The sequence below is a fragment of the Epinephelus moara genome, chromosome 13 (genome assembly GCF_006386435.1).
Source record: "Epinephelus moara isolate mb chromosome 13, YSFRI_EMoa_1.0, whole genome shotgun sequence".
Classification (NCBI taxonomy): domain Eukaryota; kingdom Metazoa; phylum Chordata; class Actinopteri; order Perciformes; family Serranidae; genus Epinephelus; species Epinephelus moara.
Window position 1 is genome coordinate 24294805 of NC_065518.1, and position 19353 is coordinate 24314157.

The 19353-nt window shown below is 40.1% G+C and overlaps 1 protein-coding gene across 1 annotated transcript; it reads left to right on the forward strand.

The window, feature by feature from the left end:
- The first annotated feature begins 10605 nt into the window (after positions 1 to 10605).
- LOC126400058 (NADPH oxidase organizer 1-like) lies at positions 10606 to 13317 on the forward strand. The gene is made up of 8 exons (XM_050060482.1): positions 10606 to 10758; positions 10858 to 10938; positions 11034 to 11106; positions 11212 to 11395; positions 11485 to 11693; positions 11800 to 11910; positions 12191 to 12308; positions 12598 to 13317. The coding sequence occupies exons 1-8, from the start codon at positions 10684 to 10686 to the stop codon at positions 13235 to 13237; spliced, it is 1491 nt and encodes a 496-aa protein (XP_049916439.1). The 5' UTR covers positions 10606 to 10683; the 3' UTR covers positions 13238 to 13317.
- The last annotated feature ends 6036 nt before the right edge of the window (positions 13318 to 19353 follow it).

Genomic DNA, 19353 nt, shown 5'->3' on the forward strand with positions numbered 1-19353 from the left:
CCATCACAAACAAAGCAATATTTGTTGACATTTATTCATCAGAGCATTCACAATAATTACTCAAAATCAACAGGGAAAGGCACATAGAAGCAACTGCAGCGCATGCGATTACCTACCTGATTATTCTGAGGATTCGCCACTTGAAAAGGTTGAGAACCCCTGTGCAAGGTGACAAGTCAGGGGTTTGGTTCAGGTATACTGTGTATCACAGACTTCATGGCAATGCATCCAATAGATGTTGAGACATTTCCCTCAAATCCAAAAATCAACCACATGGTGGCACCAGAGGACAAGGCAGGTGATCACCAAAGTCATTTTGTGCCAATCCATACATGGAAAAGTTTGAGCTCTTGGTGGCACCAGAGGTCAAAACACAGAATCAGCAAAGTTGAAGGGATTCATCCTCCAGGCACCATGGATATGTCTACTAAATAAAAAGGGGATCTGTACAATAGTTGTAGAGATATAATTTTATTGATACCATTGCAATTACAAATTCTGCATATCGGTGGTGTGTGCAAAAGCTTCAATGTTCAACTATTTTCTTAGTCAAAGGAAAAAACTGCTTAGCCTGCCCATTTGGCATTAATGTTCTCGTACCATGGGATATTTACACTTGGTAAAAGACATGCTGCTCTGTTGGGAAGCAGTGGCACTGCTGCGTAGAGTGTCACATACATAGTGTTCATGGAATCTGAGCCCATGTTGCGCAGAAAGATGTTTCACCATGTTGGTGTTTCCACCCTTGCTTGAAATGATCATATTACAGACAGTAGCACTTTTGTCACCTTTCTTCATGGAATGAAGCCACACGTCGGACCTTTTCTTCCCCTCCGCCATGACTCTTTGTTGCAAGTTTCCAGCAGCATAGACGCATGAGTTTGGCATCATTGTTTTGCAATGTGGAACTGCCCAAAAAATGTGCTTGTATCAATAAAAGCATTGATAAAGCTCGGCGGCATACGTATCAAATGGATCGGACAGTTTGGAAGAGGTTCTCAAGTGGAACCTGTTCTCAACAGGCCAGCTCAAAGAAATAGCTGGGCCCTTGAAAAGGTCATGTGAGTGGGCCTTCCCAAAGTCTCCTTTACTCATATCGATGCATACACATGCTTTCTCTCTCTACTGCTATATAAGCTGGTCGCCAGAGTTCTTTCTTTTAGAACAGTTACATTAAAAAAAAGGCCCATACTATTATCAGGACGGAGGTTTCATTCTGAAACACGCTTCATTTGTCTAAAGCAACAATAAATACAGTGCTCCATGCCCGCTACTGCTTTGCAGAAACAAAGAAAGAAAGAAACAAAAAGAAGAATAAGAAAAGAGATAGAGTTAATTGAAGGCATTACAATATATGCCTATAAAACTATCACTTATACCATGGTTTACCAAAAGCACACGATATGTATATGTGTACTTCATGTGAATAATACATGTACCTGTGTATGTGTCTGTTAATTACAGGTCTAATATGCTGGAATAAACCAGATGACAATGTCTGTCAATTACAGTTAAGTCACTTACTGTAATACCTGTCTACATAGGAATTTCCAGTTTGTTTCCTGTCGTGAGACAAACCTTTAAACAACCTGTGGGAAAACTCAAGAACTAGTTTGCTGTACATACCTTCCACTAACGGGGCAGCAATGCGCTGTAGCCTGAGGGCGGCTCAGACTATACTTGTCAGGCTTAGGGCTACATTGTTTGACTTGGCTTAACTTCTAAAGGCTTGGTCAGAATGTGGTGGAAAGCAGGTGCACCTGAGAATACACAGGGTTGTATAATAAGCTGACCTGGAATCAGTGTCTGCAAACAGTATTAATACGCAAAACAAATGGCGTGGGTTTTGAATACACTCTTTTTATTTTCTTTTTCAGAATAACTTTGCACATTGCACTCATTTTAAGTCACTCATAGGAGAGTAAGCTAAAAGAGGTCAAACCATGTGTTATAACAACAGCAGGTGCATTTGCCAAAACCTGCACAATTATTTTTTAATGACAGGTTCCCATAAATTGGCAGCCAGGTACTGTGATACTGTGTGCTTTGCAGCTCGTGCTGGTTTATGTGTGGTTGCAATACAGTGGCTGCTCCCTCGTTCCATGTGACATATGTGTCACATGGAACGCCATAGTGTTATTTTTGGAAACTGGAAACTGCTGCTTGCTTGCCAGGAGTGTCACAGACAATAGACAAAGATGAAGACAAAGGAATCTTCTTGTCAACAGTAAAATATTTCTGGAACGCCGAGGCACAGTGCAGTCACACTGTCAGTTAAGTGCTTCCGGTGGAGAAATCTCTGTCTGCAGTACATTGAGTACTGTATGTCACCTACTGTACAGAAGTACAATTGTGAGGTACTTGGGTCATTCTATTTTCTGCTACTAATGTATTTGATAGATTTAATTACTAGTTACTTTGCAGATTAGGATTATTAATACAAAATCTAATCAACACATGAATTATAATGTATTATTATGGCTAAAGACAACACTTCATTGATCCTTTGGGGAAATTCACAAAGATCTGGGGCCGGTTGCACAAAGCACCTTAAGTTAAGATTTCCCACAAAGTCCAAGTTAATGTTTCCTTGAAAAAAGATACTGGTTATACAAAACATCCTCAGATCTTTTCCTTATGGTTTCCTTAAAATGTTTACATAAGGATTTAAGTTTTTCTCCTTATCTTAGTCTCATACTTAAGGAATTGCTTAAAGTTTGTTTAACTGTTGCACAATGAACCATAGACACCAAAGTAAAGACAAAAATATAACATACCTCTGACTCCATCTTGACTGCAACATGGTTGAGTTCATGGAGATGAATGAGAAAATTAAGGCATCCCGAGAAGAGTGTTTTGCAAGCGAGAGAACCTGATTATGCACTTTAAATTTTACCAGAAGCCAGTTTATGATTGTGACTGTCTGGAGTTGGATCACTCACCTCTCCAAAGTTGCGATCTTCTCACCCCTTTAGAATTAATGACTGCTCTGCGGTTTTATGCAACGGGATCTTTCCAATCAGTTATTGCTAAGGTATTTCATGTAAGCCCTAAGTATCATACTTAAGGAGCAAACTTAAGGTGATTTGTGCAACTGGGCCCTGAGTACTTCTTAAACCACTGACACTGTCTGTCTTCAACTCTAAAACTCCCAAAGCTGCCGAAAACTATTAAAAACTTACTTGAAGTCTGGTAAATTGATTCCAACCTAAAACATTTGCCACATTTTGTAAATATATTAAACCCTTAACACTTCTGAAAGTGTCAAATTAAAATATCACAACAAATATTGAATGGGTCGCCATGAAATTTTGTACAGAGATTCAAGGTTCTCAGATGATGAATCCTAATGACTTTGATGATCCCTGACTTTTGAGGCCCAAGGGCCCCTCTGGCCCTCACCTGCAAAATTTCACTCAAATTAACACGTACACAAGAAGAGACTCAAAATGACCACAAAGAAACATAAAGCCATTACAAAGAGACAAAAAAGGAACAAAACCGATTCAAAGTGACTATAAAGAGATACAAAATGACTACAATGAAATGCCAAACAACTACAAAAAGGGCCTAAACAATCCCAGATGAAAAACAAAGCCACACAAAACCAGAGCGAGAGATGTGTAATGACTACAAAGACATGCAACGCAACAAGAACAACAGAAGGGCTATACAGCCATACATTCTGTATGTCTAGCTCCTATGAATGAGAGGTGGTGGTGGGGCCTTCTACATATCTGTGCCCAGGGGCCCATTGTCTCATAATTGAGCCATGGTTCTGAGTGAAAACAAAAACTTTCAAATGGATTGCCATGAAATTTGGCACACACATTCATGTTCTATTTGTCCAAAACATTGGTTGTGACCAAGTACCTGTAGAACTGATGTCATTCCCATCAGACTTAGCTATATGTGAGGTAGCAAATATTAGCATGCTGACGTGCTAAACAAAGATAGTGAACATGGTAGGCTAAACATCATGTCCAAAAAACAGGAATTAATTTCTGAAAGTTCAGGCACAGAAACATTGTACGTGCCTATCAGCACGTTGTCACTGTGTTCAGCTCAAAGCACCAGTCTCTAGCCGCAACGTTGTAGCCATGTGGCATGTGCTGCATCCATTCAGCTGCCAAGGTGCTCCACCCTGTAGATTAATGGAACATGTTACATGCTTTGAGCATTTCCAGTTACTACCAGACACTGACCTAGCTATGAAACTCCTGGATTTAAAGTCCCAGAACAGGTAAATCCCCATCACATGGAAGTATGTACATGTTTGCCAGTTGTAAATTCCAAAAACATGGTGACTCAGTTTTTCCGCCTTACATCATACATTTGTATAAATCTTCAGCACAACTTATTAATGGATGGCAGGTTGTTTATTACAGTTTTTTCTGAATGCCTAAACACTACGATGATTTTAAAGTACTAGTTCTGAAATCATTAACACTTGCAGCTAATGTGTTTGCCAACTGTGACAAAATAAATGTTTATTCTCTGCTTCACACCCAGTTTGCAATTTTATAACACACTTTTAGCAACACATTTAACACTGGTCTCTACATTGCGTCACTAATTTGCAAATTACCTTTCTATACTGACACATTTGAAAACACTTTAAGATAATGAGTTCACTCACAAATCAGAGCTTGGGCACTATGAATAGGCCACAGGTAAACATTCTGACAAAAATGGAGGCCAGTATTGGACAGAGAGATGTGGATGAAGTCTTCTTATGGCCAGCTCTACAAAGACATCTCTCGCAAAGGCAAACAATTCTTGCGAAACTCTTCAAACTCTTTAAATATTTAGTGTCAATACAGTACACACAAACCACCATTTGAACAAAGCACCAACTACACACTGATAGTAAAATGAAAAACACTTCTGGCTTTTGCTTTTTCTGTGAGCAGGGTATAGCAGTCTGCAATACTGTAAAAATGTCACACCTGTCGTAAACACACACATTTTTGTACTTATATCGTTGTGGGGACCCTCATTGACGGAGTGAATTCCCTAGCCCCTTACCCTAACCTAAACCTAAACCTAATTCTAACCTGAACCCTTAAACCAAGTCTTAATCCCCAAACAGGCCTTTGAAAAAGTGAGGACCGGCCAAACTTTGCAAAAATGTCCTCACTCTGTTGCTAAAATATGTGTTTTGGTCCTCACCATGTAGCATGTACAAATACAAAGACACACACACACACACATGCACACACAGGTATCCAAATGTCTAAAGTATAGTTGTGTATTCCAAACATAACACATCTTGAAGCTTTATCTCCAAACTCATTAACAATTGTAGCCAATGCATTTACCAAGTGCACCATACTGCACAGTCTTTGCTTTACACTCAGTTTGCAAATGAATAACACACTTCTGGCAAAACTTTAAACATTAGCCTCCACATTGCTACACTATTTGTGCCAAGTGCCTTTTCACACTGACACACTGGCACTTCTAGATAAGTTCACTTACAAATCAGAGCTCAAGCACTATAAATAAACCCAGGTAAACATTTGGTATGGACAACAATAGAGGCCCGTACTGGATGAAGTCTTATGGCCAGACCAACAAAGACGGCAAGACTCAACCTTTTTTGTCTAACACAAATGATTTTGTTTTCTGCAGTTGTTTGAGGAGTGTTAGAACATTTGAGGAAAAACAAATCTCCCTTAGTCATCTATACACATTTGAATACCTGTACTGCAGGTGCTATCTTTATTATAAGGCTCAAATATGGTTTGTGGCTCCAAGCAGATTTTTTTAAATATTGTTTTTGGTTTAAAATGTCTCTTTTGATCATAAAGATTGCTGAACCCTGGCCTAAACAATCAGAAAGACACTGTGAAGCAGCAGTCACACAGATCAGCCCCTGACTTCCTTGAGGGCATTTTAATGTTGACCTTCAGTTTCTTGTAAGAAGGTGCAAAGGAGGAAATATCTACAGGCAAGCGGATTACCACACACTGTCACTGTGCAGGAATTTCTAAAAATCTATTACAAGTAAGAGCATCAGAATTATTAAACCAAACTAAATGCCTACAAAGTTGAAGAAAGATAAATAAATAAATGCACAATAACACCTGCAGATATAGGTAAACAGGTTAGAGCGTATTCTGGTTCTTTAGTCTGTGGATTGTCAAACCATATGATGGCATTGTTAGGCATGGGTGAGTTAGGTGTAGTCATTACAAATGGGTTTACAATTCTTTTCTCTATACTTGTTTGCTGTGTCAAACATCAAAGAAAGAACAAAACTGAGAAGTTCCATAACACACCAAAAATAGCACGGCGAGAAACGTGCAGAATCTCCTCCACCGCAGAACAGAAAGATAAAACAAAATCAACAAATTATCGATAAAACATTTATTGCAACTGTGAATCACATGACTAATTTCAGCATTATATTTTGGGTGACTCATGTTCCCCTGAGGGTGTATCAGATTAATTGGACAGTGGGTGTTGTTTTGCAGGTGTGTTTAGATCTCTGTGGACCTGATTTCCTGGCACTGACTATAGAGTTCCAGTCTGTTAAATAATGCACAGCTTCCGTCTACTTGTGATAACACTTCTCAGAAGCTTTACACCCTTTTTCTAGAGACTCCACCTTCTTCTGTGCACACTATTGGAGAACCATCAGCCACGTCCAACTATTCAAAGATTTATGTTTACCAAGCACTTTACTACAATGGCATTGATCATCAGCTTTCCCGTTAGGTCGCAAGTTTAGTGTCAAGTTCTGCAGCTTCCTTGTAATAGAGTTTTTATATCATGGGTGTTTTCTTATATGGCTCAATAACAATGTTATGGAGGTCACTCATCTAATCTAATCAGCATGGCTAGAGGCCAGTCTCTGCAGCCACCTGATTCTGTTTTGGTGTTTAGAGACAAATCTGTGTTTATTTTATCACAGATTAAATAATGATGTTAAATCCAGAGACTTAGTTTTTCATGCATATCCCTAAAGATCTGTCCTCTCAAGAATATATAAGCTAATCAATGCCTGCTTTTTAAATTCATTTTATTTCCTATGGTTCTCCAGAAGTGAACAACTAAAAGCAGACCCACTAGTTCACTGCTGAATGTTGTAAGTCTGTGTAATCAAAACCAAATTTCATGTCTCTGTCTCAGTGCTGTCACACCCGGAAGGATTTGTCACTGTTTGTCTGTGGCCTTGAAAAAAGCCATAAAGCGTGCCTCTTGTCACGTCCTCATGTATTTGGTTTGCGGTTAACTGAGTACTCCAGGGAGCAAGTATTAACGTGTCCATATATCAATTAAACACACAACAAAAAGTACCTTCCTTCCTTGTTACAAAAAATGCATCAGGGAAAACTTTTTTGCTTCATTTTCCTTCACTAATAAGTCACTAATAAATTAAAACAGACAGTGTTAGGGCATCTGTTCACACTCAAGATGCAAAGGAATCTGTCAGGGTAGTAATATGTTTGGGATTTTGTTTTTGCAGGATGATAACATTCGTATTCCTGTAATTGTCCAGAAGAGATAGAGGGGAATGAAAGCTATGAGCCGTGCACCTGGACAGTTTCTCTAACATTTCTATTGTCAGTTCCAAGGCAGGTCAGACAAAGAAGTGATTGTGAAGCAAGTCCAAATCAAACAAGATGATGCTCCGTGGTGCTCCGTAAAAAATCCCTGAGAAAAAGAAATGTTTTTCTTTCTTTTCTTCTTCTTTGTGTTTAACAGGGCAGATGGTCCTTTTGATAGACAGAGCTAATAAATCATTGGCACACAGACATCCACTGCATAGTTAAACTGAACTGATCGGTACAAAGACTCATAAACTTTTATTATCTGATAGCCTAAAAATAATTCTCATAGGTCCTATGAGGGAATGCACACGTACAAGTCTTGTTTATTTCCCTTTTGTTTGAGGTCTCAGAGCATTAAGTGTTAATAAAGACTATAGTTTTAAGCCATTTTTTTTTAAATTTTTTTGGTTTAAGTTAAAACCCATTGCACACAAAAATTTATTAAATTCCCTATTGCCCAAAAACAAGACCTACACATTTTTAAAAGACGAAGGTACACTCCACCATTTAATAATGATGACATAATCCGAACATTGCACGAAGTCTAAAAATAATTCATGTTTGCTTTTCTTTCTCTTTCTCTTTCTCTTTCTTTCTTTTTTATGTTAGCTGCATTAATTGTGACTGCTCTATTAAAGAAGTGTCCATTTTGACACACATCAACAGATTTCTTGGAGCTACGCCGGTTTATTTACACATTATCTTATATATTCTTACTTAATTTAATATCATATAGTCTGATTAAGATTTCATATATTCATGTTTCTATAATATGCATTACTATGTAGCCTATTACTTGAAACTAAAGAAGCTGAGATGTGGGCAGTGTCCACCAATCCATTCATTTTCTGCTTATCAGGGGCCAGGTTGCAGGAGCAGCAGGCTGGACAAGATATTCCAAACGTCCCTTTCCCGGCATCATTTGCCAACTCCTCCTGGGGGATGCTAAGGCGTCCCCAGGCTAGATGAGATATGTAATCTCTCTGGCGTGTTCTGGGTCAACCCCAGGGCCTCCCACCAGTTGGATGTGGTTGGAAAACCTTTAACAGAAGGCACCCAGGAAGGATCCTAGCTGGCCCCTTTGGACGCGAAAGAGCAGCGGCTCAACTCCGAGCTCCCTCCAGATGTCTGAGCTCCTCCCATCAGGCACCCTATGGAGGAAAATCATTCGGCCACTTGTATCTGCTATCTTATTCTTTCGGTGATTACCAAAAGCTCATGACCATAGGTGACGGTTGGTCTCCTGTACTACTGTTCATCCAACCATCCTGTACAGCAGTTCATTCTCAAATGCACACTTTTGCAGATACCAAATCACCGTCCTAACCAGCACCAACTGGTACAAAGTTAGAAGCAGAGGTTTAGTGATCAACACTGTGGGCAATCGTCACGATGATGAGAACAGGACTGACATTTTTCCACTAGTTTAACCCTATGTTTGTGACATCATGATCTACCCCTCAGGCAAACTCACAGGCACACCAAACACTTGTCATTCCATGAATGCTCATGCCCTATAGCACATACTGTACATCTCCACCCACATTTCATTTATCCTTTACATTCTCCTGTTTCAGTGTTTATGCTTAACCGGAATGTGTGAGGTTGTAACTACGAGATTGTGTCCTTAAACGACCATTTTGGCACTGAATGACTGCGTGTTTGGTATTTTTTAGTGTGTTTTGTGCCCACATACAGTACACATTATGTATTGTGTTATCAACAGATGCCCCAAAAAATTCAGAGTCATGGTCCTTTTGTTCAGTGTGGGGAAACCTCATGTGGCTTTACACACAGGTGCTGACATCTCCACAGGTCGTACACTAAGCTGGACAGTCCTGACCTTTTACACCATAACGCTGTGTGTGTTGGTGTGAGTGCGTGCAATACAATCCTGGCATCACTTCAGACAAGGACTGCACGCCCACGTCCATCTGATGAGTGGTTGGGATAACCCCCTCTGACTGTGGCCCTCTCATGCAATCCTCACTTTGAAGAAACACCTGCTCCCCACCCCCCCCCCACCCCCCAAACACACACACACATACACGTGCTTACCTGTTTAGTCAGTCTCAACAGCACCACAGCTCTCCACACTAGTTCCTGATAAGGGATATTGCTGCCAGATGACAAGTGTGAAGTGACTGCACGTGCAAGAAAAGTTTTAATTATTAGAGGATGCTGGAGATGCCAGGAAGCGATTACGCTGATGTAATAAATTCTTGAGAAGGCAATATCACGTTCACTTATTTCAAAGATTGTTTTTAATCTGTGCGTCAAACTGAAACTTGTCAACGTGTTGGGAAATATGGCTAGCTGTTGTCCTGCCATATGAGTTACACAGATACATTGATACCACTCTCATGTCTGTTCCTCAAATATGACGTTACATCCAGAAGACTGTTAGTTTAGCTTATAGGGTGAGCCTGTTCTAGAGCCTGTTCTCTGGCCAACACACTGTTGGAGGGCCTGCTCTCTCTATGGGCCCCTATCCCACAGGTCCCTGTGCAACTGCACTGCCTGTACTCTCTTTATTTACACCCTGCCTTTAATATTTTTGTTGAAATCTACACCCCTATGATAGCATTAGACTATTAAGCATTAGTATAAAAAATGCACTGACATGCTGCTGTGCTGATACTGTGCTGATAGTTTGGCTCCTTCTTCTTTTTTTTTTCTTCAAATTTAATGACAACATAGAATTGTTATATTTCTGTAGTTGGTGACTATCTGGCAGATGAACAAATATATCCTGACAAAATAATCTTACTTGGCTGAGGCTACAGTATGTGTCATGCAATGCTGTTTAGATGATTGAAATCCTTTGTGTAAATAATTGCCTGTAAAATAAAACTCAATCCAATAATTAGGCCAGGGTGTTTTCCCCAGGTACACGTGGAGTAATTATTGTTTTAATGATAGCTCATTCTCCTGACCTCGCCTCCATCCTTTTCTCTGCAGCTCTCAGGTGTTTTTCAGTCAGGCTCCGCCTCCGTTTTGTGAGGCCTATATCTACAGCAGCAGACTCTCAGATCTGGCAGAGCAGCAGAGGCCGGTCAACGGGAGACTGAAGGTCAAGAAAGCAACCATTCATCCTGAGAGCTGAGACACAAACTAGTGTACCATGGCCGGTGAACAGCGCTTTGTAATCAGTGCCCGCATGATCGGAGCCGTCCACAGGGACTCACCAAAGCTCAAGGTGAGTTAAGACCTCAGACATTTTTATTTTAGGTGTTAAATATCTTTGTTGTATCTGAGAATATTTCTCTGATCCTTTGTTTTTTTTTTACTTCCACAGATGTTCATGATATCTGTGTTATGGTCTGATGAGACTGAAGTGATTGTCTACAGGTCCTTCCAGGATTTCAAGAAATTTCATGTGAGTCCAAAAGAAAAAGAAAATCCAAACAAGTGCTCAGTGTGCTGTTTATGTTGTATGAATAATCATTAATAAAAATTTATTTTTTCAAACAGAGGCAGCTGAAAAAGATGTTCCCTCACATGAACCCTTTCAAGAAAAATGACAGACTGATCCCAAAATTTAGGGGTAAGATTATCACTGTGTGACCAAATGTGTGACCATTAGGAAAAAGCCAAATCTTCTTCAGAGCCAATGTGTTAACCAGTATGTCATTTCCTCTCCTCTATCCAGGGCAGGCCAGGAAGAGCAGCCTCCAGCAGAAAGGATCCAAGCGATCCGTCAAACGCATGAAGTTCCTGGACAGCTACTGCGACAAACTGCTGAAGTGTGACCAACCTGTGACTCAGAGCTCACAGGTCACACAGTTCTTCATGCCCAAAGACCATGACCTGCAGCCAGACTTCACCAAGAACAGGTAGCTTGTCATGTCAGCGTGTTACTTCAAATCATGTGAGAGGCCGATAGAAGTTCTTGGTTATTAAACGACTGACTTCTCTCTCACAGCATCATGATCCTGCTGTCTGATGACCTGCCTGATGGCTCAGGTGGAGAAGGTGGTGATGGGACTCGCCAGCATGCAGGCAACGTCACTCACCCGTTTGTCACCCAGACTTACCGCTGCGTGGCTGCTTACGAGACAAAGGACACCAAGAATCGTCCATTTAAGGTGGCTGTGGACGAGAAGCTGGATGTCCTGATCAAAGACCCTGCAGGTCAGTTCTTCAGCTTTCATGCAGTCACTTACTGAAAATCAGAAAGAAAAACCTTCCTTCACTTTCATTTCTGTTGTACTGAAAGTCTGTGTTATCTCCTCTCCAGGTTGGTGGCTGGTGGAGAACGAGGATAAGCGTTTGGCTTGGTTTCCTGCTCCCTACCTGGAGCTGTGGGACACAGAGGATGATGATGGCGATGATGGATTCCAGCTTGCAGGTGAGAACTGACTGAATAATTGGACATTTGTAAGCCTAGCACTGGTGTGAGCTGTGACATCATTCAGCATTCATTGTGCCAATCAATGCATGCCAGATGCACATACCTAGCATTTTACTGTGAAGCCTGGTTGTTACAAACAGCCACCACTGGGGAGCGCTCTTTAACCATTGGAAGTTAACATGCAACTGATCCCTTGTCTTAATTTTACCATATGTCTCAAGAGAGACTTCAGCTGTGCAGCAGTTCCTGATCTTGTTCTCTTGTTTGTGACCTTCAGGTGCCCTGTACTGTGCCGTGAGGAGTTACAACACCAAGAAGGATGACGAGGTGTCTGTGCCCATTGGCTCTGTGGTGGAGGTGCTGAGGAAGTCTGACGACGGCTGGTGGTTCATCAGGTATCACAATCTTATCTGTCTGCAATGCAAACAATGGAGGATAGGAATCAGGAGCACATTAAAAGAGGTTGTGGTGAAGCGTTCATCAATGCCCTGCATTGACTTTGCATGTAAACACATGACAAACGTACCTTTGTCGACCTAGAGAGAAAGGTGGTTTTATTAGTGTAAGAGTTTGAAGTGCTGGCAGCAGTATCAAATGTCAAATAAATTCCTAAACTTCATCTAGGGTGGAGGATGTTTTGCAGGCTTGTAATGAATTCCTTTTTCTTTGCAATCCTTGTTTCAGATTCAATGGCAAAGCAGGTTACGTCCCCTCCATGAACCTGCAGCCATACAACAACCCACGGGCCGGCCTTTACAGTCTGCACAAGCTGCACAGCTCCACTCTGAACCTGGCAACTCAGGGTCCTCGTCGACCCAGCACCAACGAAGACGGCCCACAGTGGGATTCAGCAGGTCGGTCCAGAGGAGAGCCCAGTGTGCCCGGGCGTCTCCACAAGGCCAGATCTCTGGATGTCCTCTCTGAGACCTGGACGCAAACACAGATGGAGAGGGATGCCCCCACCTCAGACAGCACAAGCACCAAGATGAGCTTCTCCAGCTCCTCCTCAAGCAGCGAATCAACCTCAAGTTTAGCAGAGAGCCGTTCAGGCAGTCCTGCAGCCTCATCCCAGGCTAGTGTCAGCAACAGCGGGAGAAGCAGCCCTGATCTCAGCCTCTCTGACCGCCGCGGCTCCAACACCAGCACTGACACCTCTGTATCTGTCAGCTCCAAAGGCAGTGAGACGGCTTCAGTCGCTCCCAGGATGCCACCCAGACCCAAAACCGAGGAGATCCTGACCCGCTGCACCACCATGACCCGCAAGGCAGCCCTGGCCACCAAGACCCGGCTTCAGATTCAGCCAGAGCCCATCCACAGCCGCTAGGCAATCACAAGCCCTTGTTTTATTAAGTATGCATGTAACATGTTAATTCTTGTCATACCAAAGATTGTAGAGATATCAACCTGGACAAGATAAATGTATGATGACCACTCGATAAAGTCTANGAGCCCATCCACAGCCGCTAGGCCATCACAAGCCTTTGTTTTATTAAGTATGCATGTAACATGTTAATTCTTGTCATACCAAAGATTGTAGAGATATCAACCTGGACAAGATAAATGTATGATGACCACTCGATGAAGTCTAGATATGTCCCATTTGATCAAATGGAGGAAGGCATCTGAATATTTCACCCAGAATAAGAATAATAATGTAGCTTCAATGAAGCGTTAGAAGCAGCAGATGCAAGAAAACGTATGTGACATTGTCATACAGCAGTAAACAAATACTGTCTCCAGCTTTGAAAACACTTAAGGGTAAATTTAGGTGGATTTTTGGAGTTTAAAGTGCCTAGGTATTTACACTGAACTGTATTTTATATATCTCTTTTGAACACATACAAATCAGATCTGCATGTTCTGAAATGTTTGATGATATAAAAATTATTTATCACCTTTTATTAATTATTAATATTTTATTTGCTATATTGTTCACAGCAGTAATTTTACATTTTAATATGTTATTTTTCACCATCTCATTTACTTTGAGTAAACAGTTTCTCCTAATGGAAATGAATGTATGGCCTCAAGCAGGCTTGTTGTAAACTGCAGCAAAGAACACGTCACTGAATAGACTGAATACCAGTGTGAAGGCTCAGGCACTGAAATATGACAGGTGTGGCAAATAAGATGTCAGCAAACAGGAGAGACAATCTTATTTGTTACCTTCTATATCTACTATGCTGCTTGTTATATGAATATGTATAAAGTTGTCCTTGTATGTATGTGTTGCATTACATAACCTGTCCACAATGCATCATAATGTGTAAGTTTAACATAAACATGTCAATAAAATCAAAATTTAACCAAAGTAACAAGATGTCTGTTTAATGAATATATAGGAGAGGAGTGGGTATAAATAAACATACGCACTCACTGCGAGACACCATGTTTTTATACACTATGGCCACATTCCTCAGTATGAGAAGTGTTTTTATTTGTCTTGTATTAATGAAAGAAATTGGTCAAAAGTAATAATAACTACAAGAGTAATCTTGATTTATAGTGTCTTTCTTATTAAGGCTTTTAGGTGTGGCACAAAAGTTAAGTTACATCACAAATATGTATGAATAGAACTTGAATAGAACACCATAAAATCCCACCATAGGAATAAAATTATAGTGGAAATACCCCAAGACATGAGTATAATGTGTTGCAATAATGCAGATGAGACAAAACCGGAGCAGTTAATTGTCAGGGCATCACAGGGGATAGTGTATCTTATTTTATTTTTTTTAAATCATTTGCTTGAGAAAGCTTGATTTCACAATTCGTTTCTCTGCTGAGAGTCAGTTGTGTCAGAAAGCACATCCACAGTTGTGGTTGTTTTCGTTGATTGTAAGCCAGGGGTCTTCAACACCTTTAAGACCAAGGACCTCTTGAAATGAAGTTAATTTGTTAACTTAGGTTCGGGAGCAGAGCCACACCTCAACCACACCTCTGATTACCTGTCAAGCCTACTTATACCCGGTCAACCCATCCTGCTCCGTTTGTCTCAGATTTCTCGACCTACCCTCCCTTTCCCTTCCCTTCACGCATCACCCCTCCTACCTCATCCCTACCAACATTCCTTCATCCTCTCCTCCCGTCTTCCATCATCTCTTCTTATTCAATCTGGTGCATACCTCTCCCATGTCTCTTTCTAGGTACTGTCTGGGGGGCCCGTAATCCGCTCGGGTAGGAAAACGCCTGAGACAGAACCCCCACACTGAATCTCCCTCTGTCCGATATCAAGTTCATCCTCCCAGACCAACCTAACAGAAGACATCCCTCTTCAACCATCACCCCCACTTCATCCATTCACCATTCCTCAACAACTACACCCCCTGAATTCTTGCTAGTGAACTGTATATCAAACTGGGCAGGTGGAGGTCGTCAGAGGGAGCACCATATCAGTCTCAGGTTCAGTCTTGAACTGTATTTGCTTTCCAGGTAGGTTTAAAAAGATAATGTTACAGCTGTCAGTTCAGAGGTGGACCCAAATGCAGATCAAACAGACAGATTTAAGTTTTCAACAAAAGGTGAGCTTTAATGTGGCTGTACAAGGATTTCCAAAAAGGCAGGCAACTCAAAATCCAACAGGGAGCAGACACAAAAACCCTAACTAAAAAACAAACCACAAAAAGACATGAAGACCAGGGGAGGACACAAGATGATGGCAGGAATGATGAACAAGGTACGCCAACAAACACAGACAGTACGCAGATGGACTGACAAAGGGAAGCACACAGGTATATATACACAGAAGACTAATCACAAGGACGAGACACAGCTGGAGAAGGAAGACATGGGCAAAAGGAGAGAAACAGGGATTGGCTGACAACAAGGGTGGAGCAGACAAGACTAATACAAAACAGGTGTGAAGGGAAGACTCAGGGAACAAGGAAGGACTAATGAGACAGGTGTGACAGAAAACAGGCGGGAAAACACTAACACACAAAGACAGGAAGTGAAACCAAATGCGTCACATGAGGAGAGAATCTACAAAATAAAACAGGAAGCAGATTAAATATGAGCTAAACATCATGAAAAAAGGAACACAAAGTCCACAACAATATGAAACCAAAACCCAGGATCATGACAGATAAGCTGTTGCAGAAGGACAAATATGTTAGATTCACTTTAACGTGTATTTTTAGACTTTGAGAAGAATGAGACATCCCAGAATGACTGTCTAAAGCAAAGGCACAGACAGGAAACTAAATAGACTGATGTTTTAGTAGGCAACATGTTAAGATACAATTTTCCTGAGCAGCCACAATAGAGTAAATATATCTAGTAAAAATGTCTCAACACTAAACTACAAAAGTAAAGTAATCCACCATTTATTACAATGTAGTGTCAGATTTTTGTCCTCTCGCACGTCTCACTTATCTACTGTAGTGTGACAGCATAAATAAAAAGCCTTTCTTAAGACAAAGCTGCTAATTCAAACAGCTGAATTTATTAGAGCAGCACCGAAGAAATAAAGGTGTGCATGTATTGTTGTGGCACATTTGTGTCTGAACAGCATTTTTGAATGAAAAATGATATTTTCGGACATAACTGCTGTAGATGTTTAAGATTTGAACAATTTTATCTATTACTGAGTCATTAATAATTTGGGCTACAACTATTTAAAGTGTAAATAATAGCTTTGGTGTCTGAATTACTCTGTTTTGGTTTTTTTTCATCTCTGTTTAAATAGCAATTATTAAAAGAAAGCAGAAAAACATCAATAAAACAGCTGATTCCAAACTCTTGAACAGTTGTTTACTTTATCTAAATGACAACCCTTTAAGATATTAGTGTGATGATGAACTATAAAATCATTTCAACAATAGTGAACTCCCTGCAGCTCTGATCTCACCAGTCAGTCATGTTTGTGGTTTGGTCTCTTGAACTTATCGGAACTACATGTTGTTGAGCTCCCTGACAAGGTGACATACGTCACAGTTTTGTACACAATACCACTTCCTCTCAGATATTAGCCAACCTCTTGTTTTTTTCTCTGCTTCTCTCCATACTTGTTTGTTGTTGTGTAACTTCATTTCATTGTTGCAGCTGCTTGATTTCATAATACACTCACATGCAGCGTATTATCTCTTTGGGTGTGCATGTGTGGACATGTATTGCTTACGCTGTGAGGGTGAGGCCATAAATCTGCTTACAGAGTGACGTTGTGGGGACTTGCCTTCCCTAAGGGGACAAAACGCAATTCCTGGAATGTACCATTAAATTTTAGGGTGATGACCTGGGTTAAGGTGAGGGCAAGGCAAGGTGTAGGTTAAGGTCAGGCAAGTGTGTGTGTGTGTGTGTGTGTGTGTGATGTCTGTTGTTGCAAGTGTGGTTGAGTGTGTTTTCATACACATACACACGATTACTTATCGGTTATTTTAAATATTATGTAATTGTTTAAGTAGATAAGAAGACATTTCTTTCCTGTGTGAAACTGTGATTATAGATGGGAAGAGAACAAGAAATATCACAGATACTTTTGATTGTACGTCATCAATGTGTGATCTTCAAGCTTCAGACCAACCAGCAAATATTGGCACTTCCCAAAATGCCAAGGCCTCGCCCCCTTTTGGAGGAAAAAAAGCCAAACATCCTGTTGATGTCACTGCAATCACATGTGTTTGGATTATAATTTTGACACATCTGTGTTCATTTATTTCTTGGTAAATAAACATTTGTTAGTGACACCTTAATAAATTAAGGTTGATCGCTGGAATGTCCCTTCAGTCTTCCCACGTCTGAGTTGATGAATAACCCAACACAGTAGCTGAATAATGCTTATCTAGACATCTATATTTCGGTAATATAACAAGAGCTGTCATTAACATCAACTACACAACCGTTCATTAGTTTGAAATCACCTGTTATCTTGATGTTTTTCTTCTTTGCTTTAATGATGGCTAAATGTGTGATCCTCAAACTAAATATAGGTACTTCCCAAAATACCAAGGCCTCGCCCCCTTTTGGAGGAAAGAAAGCCATAGAACCTGTTGATGTCACTGCAATTTTACATGTGTTTAGATTATAATTTTGACACATCTGAATTCATTTCTTAGTGATGGCTTGATAAATTAAGGTTAATGATTGTCATGTCCCTTCAGTCTTCCCCCGTCTAAGTTGATGAATAATCCAACAAAGTAGCTGAATAATGCTTATCTGGACATGTACATTTGATGGTATCACCAGGTAACATCAGGCTAAGTGTTGTCTGTAAATGAACAACCTGTTAATAGCTAACTGTTTGATCTGCAGGCTCAGATTAAGTTGGCTAACATCAGTAGTAACTGGCATCATTTAGCCATTTACCTTTGTTACAACATGGCAGGGAAACAAATCAGAGATCAGTGTTTTTGGATTTATTGTTGGTGCAACCAGCTACACAGCAACTCTTCGGGTTGCTTTATTGATTTAAAACAGTTTGTTAAAAGCAGAATTTTTTTAATGCTTTTATGAGATTCTTTTTTCATGTGTTAAATGTATTGTTCACTGATCTTATGTATTCTTATGGTGGGTTTTATTGGTGCATCATCTGTAGCCCAGCTGTGGTGTCAGCATGCTTTAGGGTGCATTCAGATGTTTGCACATTAAATGTAGAAATACTTGAAATGGTTATGGAAATACATACCAACTCTTCTCTTACATTCATTAAACAGAGACATCTTGTTACTTTCAGAAATATTGGATTTTATGTCAAACCTATACACAATGAAACTACATTGTTAAAGGCTTCATGCTGGACATAAAAAACATACATATTAATGCAATAGGCAACACAACAACAATATTAGGGAATCATTAAATACAACTATGTTGTGACAGGAAACATGTATCCCTTCCTGTTTGCTGACAACTTATTTGCCACACCGGTCATATTTCAATACCTGAGCCTTCACACTGGTATTCAGTCTATTCAGTGACGTCTTCTTTGCTGCAGTTTACAACAAGCTACAACAAATAAAGTATATAAGATGGTAAACTATAACATATTAAATAGTACAGTTACTGCTGAGAACAATATAGCAAATAAAATATTAATATAAAATAAAAAGTGATAAATTATCTTTTATATCAGAACGTGCAGATCTGATTTCTATTTGTTCAAAATTTGAAAAACACTAAAGAGAGATACATGAAATACAGTTCAGTGTAAATACTTTACCCTTTCAACTCCAACAATCCACTTAAATTTACCCTTAAGCGACTTCAAAGCTAGAGAAAATATTTGTTTACTACTCTGTATCCGCTTCTTCTAACGCTTCATTGAAGCTACATTATTATTCTTATTCTGAGTGAAATATTCAGATGCCTTCCTCCATTTGATCAAATGGGACATATCTAGACTTCATCGAGTGGTCATCATACATTTATCTTGTCCAGGTTGATATCTCTACAATCTTTGGTATGACAAGAATTAACATGTTACATGCATACTTAATAAAACAA

Coding starts and splice junctions, on each gene's coding strand:
- LOC126400058 (XM_050060482.1), top strand. CDS start 10,684: ATGGCCGGTGAACAGCGCTTTGTAATCAGTGCCCGCATGATCGGAGCC. Junction 10,939..11,033: donor AGGATTTCAAGAAATTTCAT/GTGAGTCCAAAA, acceptor TTTTTCAAACAG/AGGCAGCTGAAAAAGATGTT. Junction 11,396..11,484: donor CCAGACTTCACCAAGAACAG/GTAGCTTGTCAT, acceptor TCTCTCTCACAG/CATCATGATCCTGCTGTCTG.